Raw genomic sequence first — 20,771 nt, 5'->3', positions numbered from 1 at the left:
TTTAAACTAAGTTTGAAGGGAGAACAGGATGAAACCAGGCTCTCCAGAGATGAGCCCAAGTGTGGTAAGCCAGAGTCAGGGTTGAATCAGCAGCACTGCTAAAGTGCATGTACACTAATGCATGCAGCATGGGTTTTGGAGGTTAGGATAATTTTCTTTCAGGTAATTTTCTCCTATTTGTTGCCTAAGAGATGGTAATGAGGATACTTATGAGAGACAAAAGAAGTGGCCAAGGTGAGGGGAAGGGTGCAGCTGGCTACAGTCTCTTAGCTCAGGGGCTTTCTCTTGGGAAGTGTGGAGATACCATGAGATTTTGGCTGAGAGGTGAGGGACTGGGCTCAGCTCTTAGCTTTCTCTTGCTCTCGGAACTGGAGGAGACAGCGCTGTTGCTACCGGGGAGAATTTGCTGCCACCGTGGAGTTTTGTCCTTTACTGCTTCTTCCTTACTGTGGGTGAGGCTTTGCTCCTAAGAGCAGCTGTTGAACTGGGACCTTATTAACACCCGATCTCACTGGAAAGGACCCTCACCATCTGCTCAGGTGCTTCAGGGGAAAACCCGGGACCCTGACACCCTCCCCAGCCCTCCAAAGGAGCATCTCCCGGCTTTTTGCAGGAGCCCGGCTGCCGCTGTCCAGCCTCGCTGTTTTCTGCTGCTACTTCAGGGTTTTTGTGTCCGCCGGATCCCCTCTGGCTCCTGCTATGGCCACGGAGTTTCTGCTACATTTTGTTTGCCACCCTGGGGTCCGCTCGCCTCTGCCATTCCAGCCTGCTGCTCCGAAATCCCTGCTACAGCCCATCTCACCATCCGGAGGGGCACTGGGACCAGCTGCCCCTGTGGGTTTGCAAAGGAAGCCTCTTTTTCATCTCTTCTGCCAGCTCACCTGCCATTACTGCATGGAGAGAGATGACCAAGCTCGCGCCACAGCGCCCCCTGCAGCCGCGGGGGAGCCATCACACCTGCCCAACCTGGCCGGGAGCGAACAGCGCCCCTGCCGGCTGTGACCGTAACTACACCGAAGGGAAAAGTGCTTGACTGCTGAGAGAAGGTTGCTACTGGGTGTCTGTTTCTGCTTGTTGTTGCTGCTGTTGTTGCTTGTTTGCCTTGTTATACATATATATACACACACACACATACACACTACTAAAACATTTCATTCCTTTTCCCATATCTTTGCCTGAAAGCCCCATAATTTCAAGGTTATAATAGTTTGGAGGGAAGGGGGTCATATTTTCCATTCCAGGGGAGGTTACTGCCTTCCTTGGCAGACACCTGTCCTTTAAACCAGGATAATGGGTAACAAACAAAAGGAGCTGGAAGCCATGGTACAGAAGGAGAGCTTTGGTGTAGTTGCCATCATGGAAATGTGGTGAGATGACTTGCATGACAGGAGCGCTGCAATGGTTGGCTACAAGCTCCTCAGAAGAGACAGGGGAGGGAGAAGAGGTGGAGAGGTGGCCCTGTATATTAGGGAGGCTCTTGACAGTAAGATCAAGTGCCTATGGGAAGAGTCAGGGAAGGCCAACAAGGCTGACATCCTGGTGGGAGTCTAGTCTGTTATAGACCACCCAGCCAGGATGAAGAGGTAGATTTATTGTTCTACAAGCAGCTGGAGGATGTTTCAAGATCACCAGCCCCAGTTCTTGTATGAGACTTTAGCCTGCCAGATATCTGCTGGGAACTCAACACAGCAGAGCAGAGGCAGTTTAGGAGGTTCTTAGAGTGTGTGGAGGATAGCTCCTTATCAGAGCTGGTGAGCAAGCCTGCTAGGGATGGAGTTCCACTAGATCTGCTGTTTACAGAGAAGGGCTGGTGGGAGATGTTGTGGTTGGAGGCCGTTTGGGGTACAGTGACCATGAAATAAGAGTTCTCAATATTTGGTGAAATGAGGACGGGCATTAACAAAACTTCTGCTCTGGACTTCTGGAGGGTGGACTTTGGCCTGTTTGAGAGACTGATTCAGAGAGTACCTTGGGAAACAACCCTTAAAAACAAGGGGTCCAGGAAGGATGGACATCCTTCAGGAAGGAAATCTTGAAGGTGCAGGAGCAGACTGTATCCCTATATGCCAAAAGATGAGCTAGTGGGGAAGACAACTGACCTGAATGGGCAAGGAGCTTTTGAAGGAACTAAGGGGAAAAAGAGGGTGTATCACCTTTGGAAAGAGAGGCAGATAATTCAGGAAATGTTTAAGGATGTTGCTAGGTCATGTAGGAAGAAAATTAGACAGGCAAAAGCCCAATTAGAATTTAATCTGGCTACTTCTGTGAAGGATAATAAAAAATGTTTTTATACATACATTAATGGCACAAGGAGGGGCAAGGACAACCTCCATTCTTCATTGGATGCGGGGGGAATATAGTAACTAAAGATGAGGAAAAGGCTGAGGTACTTAACTCCTTCTTTCCCTCAGTTTTCAACAGAAAGACAGAAAGACAGGTCGTTCTCAGGACAGCTGGTCTCCTGAACTGGTAGATGGGGATGGGGAGCAGAATAGCCCCTCCCTGTAATCCAGAAAAAACAATTAGAGACCTGCTGAGCCACTTAGATGCTCACAAGTCTGTGGGACCAGGTGGGATCCATCCTGAGGTGATGAGGGAGCTGTCAGAAGAGCTCACCCAGCTGCTCTCCATCATTTATCATCAGTCCTGGCTCACTGGGAAGGTCCCAGGTGCCTGTAAGCTGGCTGATGTGACACCCATTCACAAGAACGGCCAGAAGGAGGATCCAGGAACCTCCAGGCCTGTCAGCCTGTTCCGGTTTGGCCAAATTTAGAAATATATCCTCTGAGAGAAGGCAGGTCACAACCACCCCTCCCCCACCAGGTTCGGGAGTAAATAAATTTTCCTCAAAGGAAAGTGAAAGAGATAAAAACTATTTATTTAACAAACACACAGGAAAAAGATAATTATGTTAAATAATAAAACCTCTCAATCTGCTGAGAGAAACCTGGGAAAATTTCAGAGTCCTTCTGCAGATCTCTCTTTCCCCCTCCTTGGAGTTGAGATGAGGAGGTGGGCCCACCTCCAGGGCCAAGGCCTCGGTGGAAAGTCCTCCCAATGTATTATGATGTTGAAACAGTCCAGCAGAGAGAAAAGGAAGAAAAACCAAAGTCCCAGGAAAACAAAAGTTCAACTCTCTGAAGGAAAAGGAGCTGAGGAAAAAAAAAATTGCCAAAAGCCAACTGGAAAGAAAAGCAAGCCGGGTGCTTCCCTTCCCTCTTGCTCTCCTGCCACAGCTGAAAAAAAAAGTTGCTATCTCTGTGTGACCTTGAACAAGCTGCAAACTGCTTTGAAAAAGTTTTGCTCAGTTTTTCCTTCCCCCTCTCAGGCTCGGCTTAAAGGCATAGAAAGGCACAAAAATTAATTTCTGGGCATAGGGCAGCGATATGAGATACACATCATAAAGTCACCCCAAGACACAGCCTGACCTCAGTGCCTGGCAAGGTTATGGAACAGAGCATCCTGAGTATGATCACATGGACAGGCGATACAGGACACCCAGGGGATCAGACCCAGCCAGCATGGGTCTAGGAGGGGCAGGTCCTGCCTGAGTGACCTGATCTCCTTTTATGGCCAGGTGACCTGCTTGGTTGATGCAGGGAAGGCTGTGGATGTTGCCTACCTGGGCTTCAGCAAGGCCTTTGACACCGTCTCCCATAGCATACTCCTGGAAAAGCTGTCAGCCCACAGCTTGGGCGGGTGTTCTTTGAGTTAGGAACTGACTGGACAGCCGGGCTCAGAGAATGCTGGTGAATGGTGCTGCAGCCAGTCACTAGCAGTGTCCCCTAGGGGTCAGTGTTGGGCTGTTAAATAGCTTTGTTGATGATCTGGATGAGGAGATTGAGTCCACCATCTGCAAATTTGCAGATGACACCAAGCTGCATGTGAGCGTCAATCTGTTGGAGGGTAGGAGAGCTCTGCAGAGGGATCTGGACAGGTTGGATCGATATGCTGAATCCAGCAATATGAGGTTTAGTGAGTCCAAGTGCTGGGTCCTACACTTTGGCCACAAAACCCCCCTGCAGCACTGCAGGCTAGGGACAGAGTGGCTGGACAGCGGCCAGGCAGAAAGGGACCTGGGGGCACTGGTTGACAGCCGACTGAACATGAGCCAGCAGTGGGTCCATGTGGACAAGAAAACCAGTGGCATCTTGGTCTGTATCAGAAATAATGTGGCTAGCAGTACTAGGATAGTGCTTCTGGCACTGTACTTGGCAGTGGTTGGGCTGCACCTTGAGTATTGTGTCCAGTTCTGGGCCCCCCATGAAGGGGATCCTTTAGGAACGATGTCGTGATGTTCAAACATGTCCAGAGAAGGGCAGCAAGGCTAGTGAAGGAGGAGCGGCTGAGGGAGCTGGGGTTGTTTAGCCTGGAAAAAAGGAGGCTCGGGGGAGACCTGATCACACTCTACATCTCCCTGAAAGGAGGTTGTAGTCAGGTGGGGGTCAACCTCCTCTCCCAGGCAACCACTGGGAGACCATGAGGACAGAGTCTTAAGCTGCACATGGGGAAGTTTGGGCTGGACATTGGGAAAAAATTCTTTGCAGAAGGAGTGATTGGGCACTGGGGTGGTCTGCCCAGGGAGGTGTGGAGTCACTGTCCCTGGAGGTGTTTAAAAACAGACTGGATGTGATGCTCAGTGCCATGGTTTAGTTGATAAGGTAGTGTTAGGTCATAGGTTGGACTTGATGATCTAAAAGGTCTTTTCCAACACAGTTGATTCTGTGACATTCATTGGAGCTCTTCTGCACAGGTGCATTTTCAGGTAGTCTGGAATAGTCCACAGGCATCCCTAAAAAGTCTGAATGTGACTCTGGAATCCTGTATTAGACAAATCTGGAAAAAGCATATTTCTCAAGTGAAGTGTTAGACATTTTAAGTAAAGGGAACTTCTGAGAAGTTGAATATCTGCTTAAAATGTTGCTTCTACCGTGTGTCTTGCATTTGTGGCAATCTCAGCAAGCTTAGTTTGGTTTTTTGCTTGCTTTCAGGGTATCAAAGAGCAGATAAACTGAGAAAAGTGTCATCCTTGTGGCCTGTGGACACACAGCATAGCTGCTTAGACATAGCTAGATGATCTTTCTGAGCTGAGTGTGTCTTCTTAGCACCGAAGCAGGATGGTTTAGATATTGCTTGAGTGTTTTCAACTAACAGTGCAGGGAACAGTAAATACTAGCAGAGCTCAGTGTGGTATCAGACATGTAGAAAGACAAGGAGAGCACTATGTGAGAGTGCTGTCCTGTTCTGCTCTACTCCTTTGGCTTGCAGCAAGTACTGTGAAAGTGGTAGATAGTAGTAGCATTATTAGTAGTGGAAATGGGAAAATAGGGAGATGGGGAATTGTAGATGCTGAAGAGGCTAGCGGAAAAATTTTCCGCCTTTTACAGTCTCTTGTGAAAATCTCCATTCTCGTGCAAACTAGCTGAGAGGCAGTTTGCTATTTTGTAAACTATTTGCAGGTGCAGGGTGTTGTGAGAATGCAGTGGATATTGTTTTGGTTCACTGAAGAAAATATTTTGAAATAGGCATTGTAGCATTCAGCCAATCACTCTGGGAGGTGTATGGTCAAGCACCCAATAATGCCATTTATCCTGGACTTGAATTCTGTGTCGTTCTTCGCACTGTCCCTGCGGACAACAGTGGCAGGGAATCGCAATATTTAATAGCTATACATACTATAAAGTAATGCTTCAGTAGTTAAATAATTTAGTGCCATTACATTACGTGGGATGGAAGGGGTTTTATTTGGTGTTTTTTGGTTTTGTTAGCCTTTTGGAAGACTAAGAGTATAGTGAAGAGGTATTGAAGATTTGCAGCGAGTTGTAGGAAAGAACATAAGACTGTGAAAGACAACGAAGTGCATAAAGTTCAGTCTCCTGTAGCTGTTGCCAGCTATCCAATAACATTTCAAAGAAGTCAAAATAATGCATATTGTTATGCAGCAGAAGAGAAGCAGTCCTGTGAGGAGCAGGGAGTTGGGCTGGTAATCCTTATGGGTCCCTTGTACCTCAAGATACTGTATGATTCTAAGTAGATTGAGGCCATAGGTAAAGTTTTCTTTTTTCTCAGAAGGCAAGATTTATGTGCCAGACTTGTTACCCTATGCTCTGGTACAAGGCAAAATGAAAACTTAAAGAAATCCTGCTCTCTATGCCATTATGGTATATTACGGCATGGAAAATATTTTGACTCCTAGATTGTGCTGATAATGTAACTGGTTTATCTTATTGACATCATCAGACAAATGTGATTCAGTGACTATAGAAGTTACTGCTGACATACGAACTGATCCATGAAGCTGTATTATACCATGGGTTATGATTAATAAAATCTTGGTTTTATTTTACTTCCTTTTCTTTGTTCAGTCCTGTCTTTTCTCTATGCCAGGCAGTCAAATGCTGCTGTGATTTTATTTCTCTTGCAGAAACTCCATCTGAGCAGCTGGAATTAGTCTCTTGGCCTCATATAGGACATGGTTGGAGCTGGTATTAAGCAACTATCTCTAGATGTCTACTAAATCAACTTAATCCTTTTTTACCTTCAGAATCATATGAACTAAAAGCTAGTTTCTGTAGTAGATTGTAAGTCACTGATGAGTTACGAGGTTTGTCTTCCTTCTTTCACTTGTGTCACTTCTTTGATCTGTATGATGTTCTGTGCTAGTAGTAGGCTCCATTTGATAGAAATAGGAGGAATCAAAATGTACTTCCTGCAGGTCCCAGAAGGGATGGTAGTTCTGCTGTTAGGCATGGGAGTAGGGACTGTGGAAGGAGCTCCAGTGCAATGGATTTTCAGTTGCCTTAGTCAAACTGCCATTTTATCCTACAATACAACAGCAGCTTCACAGAGTGTCTTTTTTCAGTTGTCTAAAGCTTAGTTTCTTTGAATAGTTTGTATTTCACGCTTTTTGGGTTTTTGTGATGAGTACCTGAAAAGCATTCCTACTTTTTGCTGCCGTGAGTCACTGGTAAGCCAGATGTGAGAGTTGCTCAGTTTGCCTAGCTGTCACCGAAATGGCGAGAAAAACAAAAAACCCTCCCAACAACATTTTTAATGTTAGAGAGTCAAGGCATGACTTTATTCTCTGGCCAGGATGTACCACAGAAATCATCTTATCCACACATAGCCCGGGTGTGCAGAGAGAATTATTCCATGACACATGACCTTTTCTAGATTTTTCAGATCTCTTACACAGTCAAAACTCATAGAAGCTAATTGGGTCAGTGTTCATTGGTCTCAAGTTGTATAGTTCTCAGTATTTGGTCTCCTATTGGATCTGGATTTCTTCGCTTCTGATGTTAATTAGATCTTCATTCCTTGATTTTCTTATCCCTCTTTTCCAGAGGAGATGTCTCCAATTCTGCCAGAGGCAGAGTCTGGAGTAGATGTTCCGTAGATGGCTGCTGATGTTCTGTTGATGTTCTTTAGATGGCCTTATCTTGCTGGAGCTACTCCCATTTCCAGTCTGTGGAAATGCTAAGCCCATCAGGCCTCACCTAGAGAAACAGTGCCCTGGAAAGAAGCTTCAGTTTCCTTCCCCTGGGGCAAAGATATATATGGCTAAAATCATACAAAAAAATTTTTAAACTAGTATGTTTTCCAACATAGCTGGAGCTGTTTTGTGAACTGGTAGTTCCCGTTAATGATCATCAGATGCTTACTTGAGTGAACAATCCTGAAGGTGTGTCAGGTTCCTGCCTTTCTTGTTTACAGTTCTTAATGGTTTTTTTGTTTGTTTTTTTTTTTTTAAATGCACTGGCCTGGAAAAGGAACTGACATCGAATATAAATATGATTTACCAAATTTGTTCCAGCAAAAGTTTCATAGCAGCTTGAGTTCTGTCTGCTGCTTCTATAGCTTTTATAAATTGCACTGCTGTGTGCTAGGTTGATGGTTCCTGATTTTTACTGTCAGCTGGCTGAGGATGGTTGTTTGGGGCATTAATATTTGCTTGAGGAAAGGGCCATTAAAAAAAATAATTTCAACTTAGGCCTTTTAGGTGACTAAATGATACCAGCATCCTGATGTGACCATAATTGATGCTGTTCAGCAGTTATGACATCCCACATAGTTCTGTGCCTCAGGCACAGGCCTCAGGCAGCTAGCTTTAATACTCTGATTCCAAGACTTTCCCCCCTCCGCCCTTTGTCTTAACAAACATATCCTGAAACAAGGAGATTGGGGTGAGCTTGTTGCTGAGTATGTCTGTTGGTATGAATACCAACAACTTAGTATGTCTGTCGGGATGAGAGTTGGTTTATAGGAAAGCTGGGATAACTGTCCAACACACTGCTGTTGTATAGTATACAGACCTCAGTGTCAGTTGTACATACTTAACATTTGTTAGTGCGCTTCAGCACATTGTCCTATTGTCCTGTTCCACAGGGATTTTCTGCAGAAATGCTCACCCAAGATGCTGTTTCTCTTGAATGTTTATCATAGTGACCACAGTCTTCTCATGCTCTAGTGCCACCCATGCTTTATAAAGGTTGTATTCACAATATTCTGGTGTAACTTAAATTATCTTTTACTGCAAGTGTTTTGGGTGAGGGGGGAGTCTCTTATCCTTACTTTTTGGTCCTGGCTTAAGAAAGCTCCTAAGATATGTGTAGAGTTTGAAACTGCACTGCCCTTTTCGCTAAAGGGTTTGGAAGAGGGAAGGGTTGCAGGGTATCGGCACTGATTTTTATAGCAAGCTGTTTTAGTCTTGAGATGTTTCATAGAACACTGTGACAGAACACATAACAGCAGGAGATCTAGGAAGAAAAGGAACAAGAAAGTCTGTTCATGGACATGTATGGAAATGTAACAGATTTAGGATTGAGTACAAAATTAGGTTCTCTGAGGGAAAACAGCTCTTCTCAGTTTGATGTCTGTTCCTCAGGTTTTGTTCCTTTTTCAGGAAAAGAGGAAACTTTCCACTTTAGAATAAAGCTAAGTGCTAAGACAGATGTCTGACTAGTGACTAATTTCTGAATGTTGCTCCTACCATAATCACTTACATCTACATGACAGAGGAGCTCAGTTTGTCATTTGCCTCCTTTGCAGAGTTCATTATACACTCCCTCAGGTATGAAGGAATTGGCCCGAGGGCACTGACCTGCCACCCTTGGGGAGCATGTGCTTACTGAGTACTCTGAAAGACTGCAGCAAGTTGAGACTCTTGTGCATACTGGCAGAGAGTCAACCTTCATCGAAGTTTCTCTCATTTGTGCTGGAAGATAAAAGTGTAACTGTTAAACTGAAAGTGTTTAATTTGGCTGAGTGTAGGTACTCTTAAAATATTTCCCATGTCTTAACTAGCTGACTGACATGTCAGTAAAACTTCATTTAAGGAGTTGCCATGTGCATGTCTAGCTATGTAATCAAGAAGAATCTAAATAATTCTTAGAGGAGGTAAAAAGAGTATTTTATTCCTCTTATGGACCTGAAAAAAAAAAAAAGTATTCTGTGAGCCAAGAGGTATAGAAAGAGACACTTACAGAATTGCTTTGAATTGCTTGTGGGCACTAAACCCCATTCCTTCTAGGACCATGAAAAGCAGTTTTCCACTTGGAGAGGTGACTGATCTGATACTGGGTAAGCCAGCTTTCTGGGAGTTTTCCCTTAGTAGTGGTCTCCTGGCCATTGTGTTGTGGTAGCAGTCTCTTACATCAAATACCTATATTGAAGCACTGTTAGCTTTCCTTGATAACTATTCAAGCACAGTGTCATACAGATGCAATTTTTAAGGAAGAGAGGAGGCTTATTTCCTAGCAACTGGAGATGTTACTGCAGGCTGCCTCTTGGTCAGGCAGTTCTTTTTGCTTTAACCATTGAAGTTCCTTTAATGTGAAGTGTCACTGGGTCAAGAGTTTAATGCTCAGAGATTTTTCCTATGAAAAACAGAAACCATTACCATAGACTTAAATCTTAAAATGATTCTCTAATGGACCACTGAGCTGACTCCTGTAGAATACAAGTAAGTTTCACTACAGGCACGTGGTAGGTACCTGATGCCTGTGTCCCGAATGAGTGTGCTTGAGATCACTCAAAAAATCTCAATCACTCTGCAGCCTGGAAAGGAGTGTGGGAGGGGGAATACACCACCACAGCCTGAAATGAATTTTCTGTTCAGGTGCACATTGTGAGTTTTCTGCCAACTAGTGTAGCGTCTGTTAAAACACACTGTTCTATTTGGGCAATAATTTAAGTGCAGAAAGCATGAAAACTTTCTTGTTCTGTGTTATGTGCAATCCTCTCTTTCAGAAATTTATATACCATTGGTTTGCTAACTATCCATCTTGCATAGTAATAATAAGATGCTAATATAGTGGAAGAGCCATTGAATAGAAATATTTTCATTAAGTTGTTAGTCTAAAGCAAGCATTCTTTTTTGACTAAGCCAGAGTCATTTGCAGGCACCAAAGTTAACTGACTGACTACAGTTTCTGCAGAACACCATTCTAGTATGTGTTCTATCAGAATGTCTCATGCATTTCCATGATTTTTTTTACATTTCATCAGCCAGTTTGTTCCTTGGTTCATATGCATTACTACATGTAGTATAAGAATGTGTTGAATAGTCTCTCTTAATTTGCAAGAGTCTTTTGAATGATATACAGATCTGGAGACTTTTATCAAGGCTTTTTGTAGATGTTTATGTTAAGCTGGAAATAGCACCACAGCTGTTCTGAAGCATGATTTCATCATTGGTTGGTTTTGCGTGGCCTGGTTCTTGGTAGTGGGGGGGCCATGGAGGTGGCTTCTGTGAGAAGCTCCTAGAAGCTTCCACCATGTCTGGCAGAGCCAATCCCTGATGGCTCTGAAGATGGACATGCCTCTGGCTAAGCCTGGGCCAATTAGAGATGGTGGTAATGTCTCTGTCATAACATATTTAAGAAGAAAATCAAAACACAGCTGGTAATTTGAATTCCAGCTAGAGAAGATGAGGAGATGAGAACATGTGAGGGAAACAACATGGAAACACCAAGATCAGTGGAAAAGGAGGGGGAGGAGGTGCTCCAGGTGCCAGAGCCAAGATTCCTCTGCAGGCCATGGTGATGACCATAGTAAAGCAGGTTGTCCACCTGCAGCCCATGGGGATCCACGGGGGATGCAGAGATCCATCCGCAGCCCAGTGGGGGAGGTCCTCATGCTGAAGCGGGTGGATACCTGTGTGAGGCAGTGATCCAGTGGGAGACCCAGTGGAGAGAGGGGGCCCCTGCTTTCAAGCTGGAGCAGCCTGCCCTTGGAGGACTGCACCCCGTGAAAGAGTGACCCATGCCACAGCAGTTTCGGGGGGCTGTTTGCCCATTGGAGGGGCTCACATTGCAGCAGTTTTGGCAGGACTGCTGCTCATGAGGTTGGAACCATGCTGGAGAAATTCGCGGAGAACTGTCTCCCATGGGAGGGACCCCACGGCACAGCAGGGGAAGGACTCCTCTCCCTGAGCAGTGGAAGAAAAACCTTGGGTGACAAACTGACCAAAACTCCCATGCTCTGTTTCCCTGTGCTATTGGTGGGAAGGGGGGAGGGATTGGGAGAAGAAAAGGTGTTTCTAAGGGCTTATTTTACTTCTCATTATCCTCCTCTGATTTTGTTAATAATAAATTGCTCTGTACCTCTAAGTTGAGCCTGTTTTGCCCTTGGAGTGTTTTCTCCTTGTTTTTCTTGGCGCTAACTCATGAAGCCTTCATTATATTTTTCTCTCCTCTGCCCAGCTGTAGCAGGGGAAGGATGAGTGAGCAACTTTCATGGGTGCCTGGCATTTGGCCAGTGTCAAACCACGACAACCAGCCAAGGCAAAGCACATGTACTTTATCAAAGCTTTTGATGCTGTCTCTCACAGCATCCCTGGATTAAATGTCCAGGAGACAGCTTGATAAGTCCATTGTATGTTGGATGAGAAGTGAGCTGAAAGGTCAGGTGCAAAGGGTTATTGTAAATGAGATTATGTCAGGCTGGTGACCAGTAGTCACTGGTAGGGTTTCTTTAGTGTCTTCATAAATTATCTTGGTCCAGAAGTTGAATGTACATGAAATAAATTTGCTGATGATACAATGTTAGGAGGATCTGTGATCTCCTTTGAGAGCAGAGGCCTTATAGAGAGATCCAGATAGACCAGAGAGCTGGGCAGTCGCCAACCATATGAAATTTAACAAGAGTAAGTAATGAATTCTCTACCTGGGACACGGTAATCCTGCTTACATGGACAAACTAGGAGATGGGAAGCAGCCCTGTGGAAAGAGATCTGGAGGGTTTGGATTGATGGCAACTTGAATATGAGTAAGCAGTGCGCCCTGGCAGCCAGAGGGGCCAACTGTGTCCTGGGGTGCATCAGGCACAGCATCACCAGCCAGTCGAGGGGGCGGTGACTACCCAGCTCTTCTCTGTGCTGAGGTAGCTTCACCTCGAGTCCTGTTTTGAGTTGAGGAGTTTTGAGTGCTTCAGTACAGGAAGGACATCAGACTACTAGATTGTGACCAAGGTGGGGAGAGGCCTTGAGGAGCAGCTGAGGTTGCTTGGCCTGTTGAGCCTGGAGGAGAGAATGCTGAAGGGTGATTGCATCACAGTCTCCACCTTCCTCAAGAAGGCTATGAGGAGGAGGTGCTGATCTCTTCTCTCTGGTGACCAGCAGCAAGACAGGAGTCTTGGAATGAAGCTGTGTCAGGGTAACCACAGGTTAGACATTAGGAAAACGTTCTTCACCCCAAGGGTGGTTGGATACTGGAACAAACTCCCCAAAAAAGTGGTCACAGCACCAAACCTGCCGGAGTTCAGGGAGCATTTGGCCAATGCTCTTAGTCATGCAGTTTAATTTGAGGTAGTCCTTTGAGGAGAGGAGCAGGACTTGCCGGTGCCTTCCAACTGGATTCTGTTTCTATGATAAACACCTGGGAAGAGAATTAAACTAAATCTGTGAGGTATTTAATCCAAATAAGTAAATTTTGCTAGCTATTTACAAAGGTAATCTGAAGTGGGATTTTTACTATTGAATTAGTTCATCAAGTCTCATAATGATTAGTTGTATCTGCTTGTTTAAGAGCGTAAGCCTAGCATGTCTTAAACACAATTCTTCAAAAGTACCACAAAGATAATATTTTCACCCTCAACTTCATTTTACGTATTTTGGCATTACATGGGGTTTTAACAGCTTGGGTGGAAAACTTTCCAGTTGAAAAGCATATAATGATTGCCTTGAAATGTTTTTTGATTTTTGGAATATAAAGGTACAGTTAAAAGGTGATGATTCTGAACTTTAGTTAAACTACTGGTGTCTGTCTGGTGTGATCAATATCCTTTAGCCATTGCTGTGGCGTACATCTTAATGGTGCTATCTTTTGCGGGGGACGTGGTGGGGGTGGCTGTGTCATCTGTTTTCTGTAGCCCAGCATTCTCTTCCTACAGAGTTTGGGAGAAGACAGTCCATTGCTGTCACTTGCAATCATGCCTAGAGTTTCCTAGGAACACTGACTGTACACAAATTTGTAAAGAAGTGTGAATTCAGTGAGACAATTTCATTTAAGTGTCGCCTGTAAACTGGTCTATTCTCAAAGGATTTTTTCTTTTCCTAGCTAATAAATTGATTACACGAGAAGGGCCTTCCTTTCTGCAGATGCGAATAAAACACTTGATGAAGTCAAACTGCATCCCCCAAGCCACTTTCTTGTCGAAATTGTGTGCAGATTCTCCAGAAATTGCAAACGTTTCATCTTTTCGCCAAGCCTACATCACATGTGTGTGTTCAATGCTGCCTAATGAAGACTCCATTAAGGAGGTTAGTAACCGATAGTCCCTTTTTAATATATATCTATATTTATGAAGCATTTTAGAATTTATTTGTGTAATACTAAGAACTGAAGCTGAAGAGTGAAACTGTTGCAGAGTTCCAAAAGAGGAATGATGTATTGCAGACTGCAATAGAAAAGAACTTTTGTGTGAACTGCTGCTGTGGATAAGTATGTATGTATGCTTGATTAGATGTGTTTGAAAGATTAAAAATTATAACTTTAGTTCCATTAGTAAGCAAAATACAATTGGAAAACTGTCTTTTCTGACTCCAGCACTGGTACCAGAGCAATTACTTCTCATGTAGTCGTCCTGACCTAAGAAAAGTTTTAAGAAAAAGAAATCATGAAACAAACAAAACACATTTTAGAGTTGTTCTTCCTGAACTCTAAACTTGTTTTTAGCAGTCTTCCTGTTACAGTAACAACCATAGCAATGATTTGTGTTCACACATAACTGCTGTAGCACAGCTGACTCTTGCCTCTATTGCCTCCTGATGTCACACACCTGTTATGGGATCAGTCTCACTTGTATGTATTTGGTATAGTTTTAAGTGTGAGACTTGGACATTTTGAATAAACCTCAGTGAAACCAGGGGAAGCTTGAGATACAAAAAAAAAAAAAAAAAAGCAACTCTCATCATGTCTGCACTTCCTGCATGAGTGGCAGAGTGATCTTGTTGTACATGTAAACTATTTTAAAAACTGTTCCTTAAAATACTTCTTGTGAAAAATAAATATTTGCATAGGTGACTCTTCAGTCTGCACTTTGAGCCAGATTCCCCTCAGAGTGCTGTAGGAGCAGAGAATGTATTTAACAGCTCACTGCAGACATGATCCGTGCATTGAAAACTTTGGAGTTGATGGGTAGCTTAGAGCATGTTCTCTGATTGGATTGGCTGCTAATGAGGAATGCTGGAGAAATCACATTAAATTCTGTTCCATTTTCTGTTTAATTTGAGGGTTGAGAAGTGTAGCTGTAGCTGTTTTACCTTGATACTCAAAACAGTCTTTTCTTGCCAGTCAAGTATAAAAGCTGGAACACTGATGAATTGAATCAAGTTAATTGCTGAATTAAACTTTTTATGGGGAAATGAAGCCACAAAGCATCAAAGCAGTGTCTTAAAGCGGTACAGTTTATTGACTTAACTGGAGCTGTAGCCAAAACTGTGAAAAGTATAAAGTCAGTGGTGTTCCAGTGCCAGAAAATTAACTTTAATAGCTGGCAGTATGAAGATTTGCATGGCATGTTTCTTTGCATGCTTGGTCTCAGGTGTTGTATAGTTGGCACCCTTACAGAATTGCTAAAGTCTGAGACTTCTAAAACACTTTCATTTACACCTTTGTTTTAAGAGGCAAGGAATGTGTTGTATCATCATGTTACCTATTATCTTCCTCAGGTAGAAGGTTGTCAGGTGTAATGAGAAGTGGGAAAAAGGGATGGGAAAAGGTGAAAAATGAAAAAATAAGAGTTCAAAGAATGGCAGCTGTTGGGGAATGATAGATAGCAATAACCAAAACCCCACCAGGGGGAAGAGGGAATAAACTGTAATAAAAGGAGCAAAAGTTAAGTGAAATTTGAAGTTCAGAGTAGGATGGGGTAGGTAGAGGAACAGGGCTTCACTAAGAAAGTAAATATTATAGAAAGCTTGAATAGGAATGAAGATAGTTTGGGGAGGATTGAAGAGAAAGAATTTGTTTTGGAAGATTAGACAATGTGTGGTCATCCCTTTCCAAGAATTGGATGTGGTTGGGCTGAGGCAGGTGTGGAAGTTAAATTGCTGAGCTCCTACAAATTAAACGACTTCTATTTATATCTATAAGCAATAGCATATATATACACACACAAGTGTATCTACATATCTGTATGTGCGTACATCTGTAGAGGTATGTAAATACATGTATATGTATGTCTGTGTATAACATACGTCTATGTGGGTGTGTGTATATATTACATACTGCATATAAAGTTGTTCCCTGCCTTTCTGGTGCTTCCTGGTACCCTGAATTGATTCTGAGGCACACATGTAACAAGAAATATAACTCTAGAATTGTTTGTTCACTGCTGCTCTGTGTGAATGTAGAAAGTAGAATTAAGGATCATGTCAGACTTCCAATGTTTGGCTTGAATTTGCCAATTTATTGAACCAATTAAAATGCTAATTAAAGCAGTTCTCTTACATAGTGATTTACTATTGCAAAAGCATGAAGCCCCAAATTTTCTATGGTCTATGATGGTTTTCTCTGCAAGACTAGTGCCAGCCACATGTAACAATAAAAAAGGATTTTGAAATGCAACAACCAGTTAAAATTAAAGCCATATTGAGAGTTTGAATTGTAACTGGTCATTTCTGTCGAATGTTAGTGTGAGTGTTTGCTGGAACACAGAGGAGCTTCCTTATATTATCAAAGTAGGTTTTGTTTAATTTGGAATTCCTTTGAGAAAGACTGATCCAAAGTCAGCGAGTAAAGCTCTTCAGGGAGTCAATTTAAGCAAATGCCCCTTATCCCATTCATAAAAAATTCAGTTGTGAAACAAGCAGTCATCTTTTGGAGGCCTTCTCCAAATAAAGAGTATCGACATGGTGTCCTACTAAAAAATGGTAGAAGCCTTAGGTTAGTGGTAGGAAATTTTTATGATGACATAAAAAATAAAATATCACTGTAATGCCACAACTTTTCCTTCAAACTAAGGTAACATAGAAAACAAAGACAAGTTAAATCTTACATGGTTGTATGTTCTTTGGAATAACTTTGAGGAATAAACTGGCATGCTTGTTAATAGAACATGGGGGGGATGGCATCATTTTTCAACAATTCTGATTTAAAACATCTTAGCAGTGTTCATTCTGTAGTCTTCTAGCTTTCAATGAGTTGTTGTTCTAGTTGGGTTTATAACAGAATAACAGTGGTCAGCATTTCAGGTTTAGTAGACTTCAATAAATGTCTGGTTTGTCACTTAAGTGACTGTCTGGATATGTTGGATGATTGCAAGATGTGCATTTGGACTTCTTGTCTTAAATATTAAAAAAAAATCTCACAAGCAATCTCCCAGCAAAAAAGATCTCACAAACAAAAAGCAAAAACCCCAGGAGCTGAAATGAGATGGATTATCATTGACCAAGATTGAGGTAAATGGGACTTGAAACCACTTGCCTTGTTGCTTACTCAGTAGTTAATGTCCTGAATGCAAGTGACTTTGTCCAAAAAGAATCAAATTTCTATGGGGGGAGAATGGCTCTGATGTACTGTGTAGCTGTAGGTTTCTCCAAGTGCCAGGCTGTGTTTGTGCTGGAGCTGGTGGTGTGCCTGCTGGTCCAGTGCACAACAGAAGTTCTGGGTCTTGTTACAGCCTAAGTCTGATTGAGGAATAACTGATGACTATTAAGAATACGGGATGTATAATTCTGTAGCCTCAGAAACCCTAGTAAATAGGTTTTAATTTTGTAGTTTTTAAAACAGTAGTAGTGGTGTTCAGTGATTGTTGTTTTAATGGAACTGGTGATGAGCGTGGTCTCTGTCAAGTAATGTCTGGCCGAGTAGCTCACAGGTAGCCTGCCACGTTGCCTTCAGATCTGTGAAGGAAACTTGTCCCATACTTACATGCACTGACAATATTTGTGTTTCTAAAACCCAAGACTTGAAAGATCAGAATTCTATCACACTGCTGCAGGCAGCCTCTGCAGTATTTAAGAATATTTGCTGTAGTATTGAGGAGATGGCAGTGTATAATTGTGGAAATTATCAAACACACAAAGTTTGTGTCACTTAGCTTTAAATTTAAATTTTAGCTTTTTAAATTTGCCTTCTAAAATATACTGATTGAAATTGTTATCTATGAAGAATAGGAATAGCTGAGTGAAGAGAGACTTGTGAGAAGGCTGGAGTTGCCCAGCTGTCAGACTTAGACTTCCCACCCAAGCTACAAGGCCTGTGTGGCTGTAGGTACCAAAGGTTGACGACAGCGTAAGAAAGGTGCTGCTGGCAAGGAATGTTGGGGGGAGATGGTGTGCAGCACTGTCCTGTTACTTACAAGAGCCCCTTTCTCTCCTGGGCAGTGATCAGCATCTTCACAATTCTGTCATGTGGCTATTGGTATGGGCTTGCTTCTCAACCCTCCCCTGCCTGCTGGAGGTGACGCTTGATTTACAGATACTGTATGGGCTTACTATCTTTGACATGCAAGGATCAATGATGTCTGTTCTCTTAGACAGCAAAGCATTGTCTCTTAAATAATTTTCTGAGGTTTCTCTCTTGCCACGGGTGAGTTAGTGATAACTTCCCCCCTTCACCCCCCCCCCCCCCCAAAAATCTGCTGTATTTTACTTTAATACATGCAAAACTGACATATCTGCAAGCCCTTGCATTTTGTGAATTGCTCTAGAAATGTCTGCTGCAGGAGGTCAGTTCTGGGTCTCAAGCTGAACACCAAAAGTCAGTGGACCCTAGAAAATGTTGACATTGCTCAATGAACTCCAGTGTCAAGCCTGAATGGGAAACTGGGTTAATATCCCTGCTTCTGCTCTTCCTGCTGAATGAGATGTCTGCAAAAATCAGTTTAACTTCCTGTTATTTGTTCTCTGTCATTGTCTTTTGTGATGAACAAGAAGTTTGAAATGTTTATGATATCAACAGCTGTTTAAAGTACATATTGCTAGAACACAGTCTGTTCTGTGAAGTGGAATAGATCCAGTGGAAAAATGTGTTAAAACCTAGTGTTGTCTTAATAGTAAAAGCTCTTCATAATTGCTGTTTGTGGCTTATATCCAAGCTGAGACCCTGGTTTGATACACGGATATGTACTACCTTAAATAGATGCTCCAGAACTTCTTTGGGATTCTTTTCCTTGCCCTGGTTTAACCCTAGCTAAACCCAGGCCCCTTGTAGCTGCTCGCTCAGTTCCCCTACCAGCAGTACCAGGGACTGAAGTGGAAGGGTACAAGTGAGAAAACTTGTAGGTAGAGGTAGAAACAGTGTAATAGGTGAAGCAAAAGCCATGCACACAAGCAAAGCAAAACCAGGAATTAATTCACTGCTACCCATGAGCAGGCATCTCCAGGAGAGCAAGGCACAATCATGCATAACGGAGACTTGGGAAGACAAATGCCATCTCTCTCAATGCCCTTCCCTTCCTCCTTCTTCCTGTCACTGTATAAAATGAGCATGATGTCATGGTCTGGAATATCCCTTTGGTCGGTTGGGGTCACCTCTCCTGGCTGTTTCTCCTTCCAACCTCCTGTGCACTCCCAGCTTCCTTGGCTCTGTTTAAGCGCTGCTCAGCAATAGCAAAAACATCTCTGTATTACCAACCCTGTGTGCAGCAGAAATCCCAAATGCAGCCCCATATCAGCCACTAGGAAGAAGATTAACTCTACCCCAGCTAAAATCAGCACACTACTCCAAACACTTTTGTTTCTAACATCATGTTTTGAAATGTGGTTGGTCAGAATCAGCGCCTAGGGATGAAGAGAACAAGAGGCCAGCTTTTTCAGAACTCTTGATCTTTTTGGACCTTGGTTCTAATTTTCAAAAGCAACACAAGAATCCTGTAAGTGCAGAGAGACAGAATGGGAAGCTCTAGACAGATGGTTGCCTGCATGCAAGTATTTAGCTAAGCTGCCAAAAATGGAAGGTTGTCCCAAAGAAAACTAATATTGAGAAGGGATCAGAACTTAACAGGTGAACTGCTCATACTGTTTTGTAGCTGAAAGGTGTGGCATGGTATGGGAGACGTTTTGTTTGTGCATTTGTTAGGCTTTGATACAGTAAATGTGCATTTCTTTAGTAAACATACTGAGAATAAAGTTAGCCTTTTCTTTTTAATTTTCTTTTTCTTTAAAGATTGCAAAGGTGGATTGCAAAGAAGTACTGGACATCATATGTAATCTGGAATCTGAGGGACAAGAAAACACTGCATTTATTCTTTGTACAACGTATCTTACTCATCAGCTTCAAACAGCAAATGTGTATTGCTCTTGGTAAGTATAAGTATTGCTGCTTCTGCTAACGGTTCCTTGCTGGCTAGAATTGAGCTAATATAGTACAAAAATATATAGAAAAGGTGGATTTATCCTTTACTTGAGAAGCGCATCAGACTGAAGCACTTTCTAGATAATTACTTATTTTGTCACAAGTTTCTATGCTAATAGAGCAGTTAGACAAAAGTAATGTTTAAACAATTTACAAGTGAAACAGCACTCACATTATTGGCATGAACACTAATACTTCTGTGGGGTAGTAGATCTATGAGTGGTGGGTCAGTGCTCTCAGGCTTGATATTAAACCCCTAGCTTTGTGGTTCCACAAAGTGTATGTTGTCAGTCTGTTCCTCCCTTGGGAATACTTGGCCCCATGAAAGTCTGGTGCATTTTTTTCACCCATTCCACAGCGATGTCAGTACTAGGAATGAGCAGAGGCAACAGCCTGTAACAACTTCTCCCCACTTTCCCCCCAAGAGCCTTTTTATATTTTTATAATTTCTGTAACTCCAAGAATTGTAGTACTAGATTTTGGCCTGATTGTGACAGTAAAACTCTGCCCCCTTAACTGGCTGGAGATACAGAATCTTCTGCACCTCTGTTTCAGCAGTGGTAAACTTGTAGAGCCAAAGCAGAGGAGCTGGTTTCTGTCCTTCAGAAAATGGGTTTGTAGTTTTGGCTTTCAAGGCATGGCTAAATATGTAGTTTTCTCCCATTTAAATCCCCGTCTGGATAAACATGGGGATTACGTGGCCAGACATTTCGAGAATATATTGGGAATTTGGATTTGGTTAGCTATGGCATTGTTCATTTACTCCATAATTTAAAGCCATTTAAAAAAGTTTCTACAGCACTTCAGTGTCTGCAGGATGATTGACAGTTCAGTCTAGTCCAGTCATCCTGTACAAAAAGGCCAGAAATGTCTTTTTGAGCAAAGCATACCTTGTAGAAAGAAATTAACCTTTTGGAAGACTCAGGAGAGTTCACCACACTTGAAGTTCTAGAGGATGTTTTTCACTATAGA

The 20,771-nt window shown here is 42.8% G+C and overlaps 1 protein-coding gene across 3 annotated transcripts in view; it reads left to right on the top strand.

Annotated features, from left to right (window-relative positions):
* The window catches only part of RLF (RLF zinc finger), a 60,380-nt gene that overhangs the window by 25,494 nt on the left and 14,115 nt on the right, over positions 1 to 20,771 (top strand). For all 3 annotated transcript variants that reach the window (XM_048326937.1, XM_048326939.1, XM_048326938.1), the window contains exons 5-6: positions 13,557 to 13,759; positions 19,611 to 19,747. In XM_048326937.1, the coding sequence (XP_048182894.1) occupies positions 13,557 to 13,759; positions 19,611 to 19,747 (340 nt within the window). The remainder of the gene's footprint in view (positions 1 to 13,556; positions 13,760 to 19,610; positions 19,748 to 20,771) is intronic.

This window comes from Corvus hawaiiensis, chromosome 23 (assembly GCF_020740725.1).
Source record: "Corvus hawaiiensis isolate bCorHaw1 chromosome 23, bCorHaw1.pri.cur, whole genome shotgun sequence".
In the NCBI taxonomy this organism is placed as follows: domain Eukaryota; kingdom Metazoa; phylum Chordata; class Aves; order Passeriformes; family Corvidae; genus Corvus; species Corvus hawaiiensis.
This window is presented reverse-complemented; position numbering and strand designations above follow the sequence as displayed.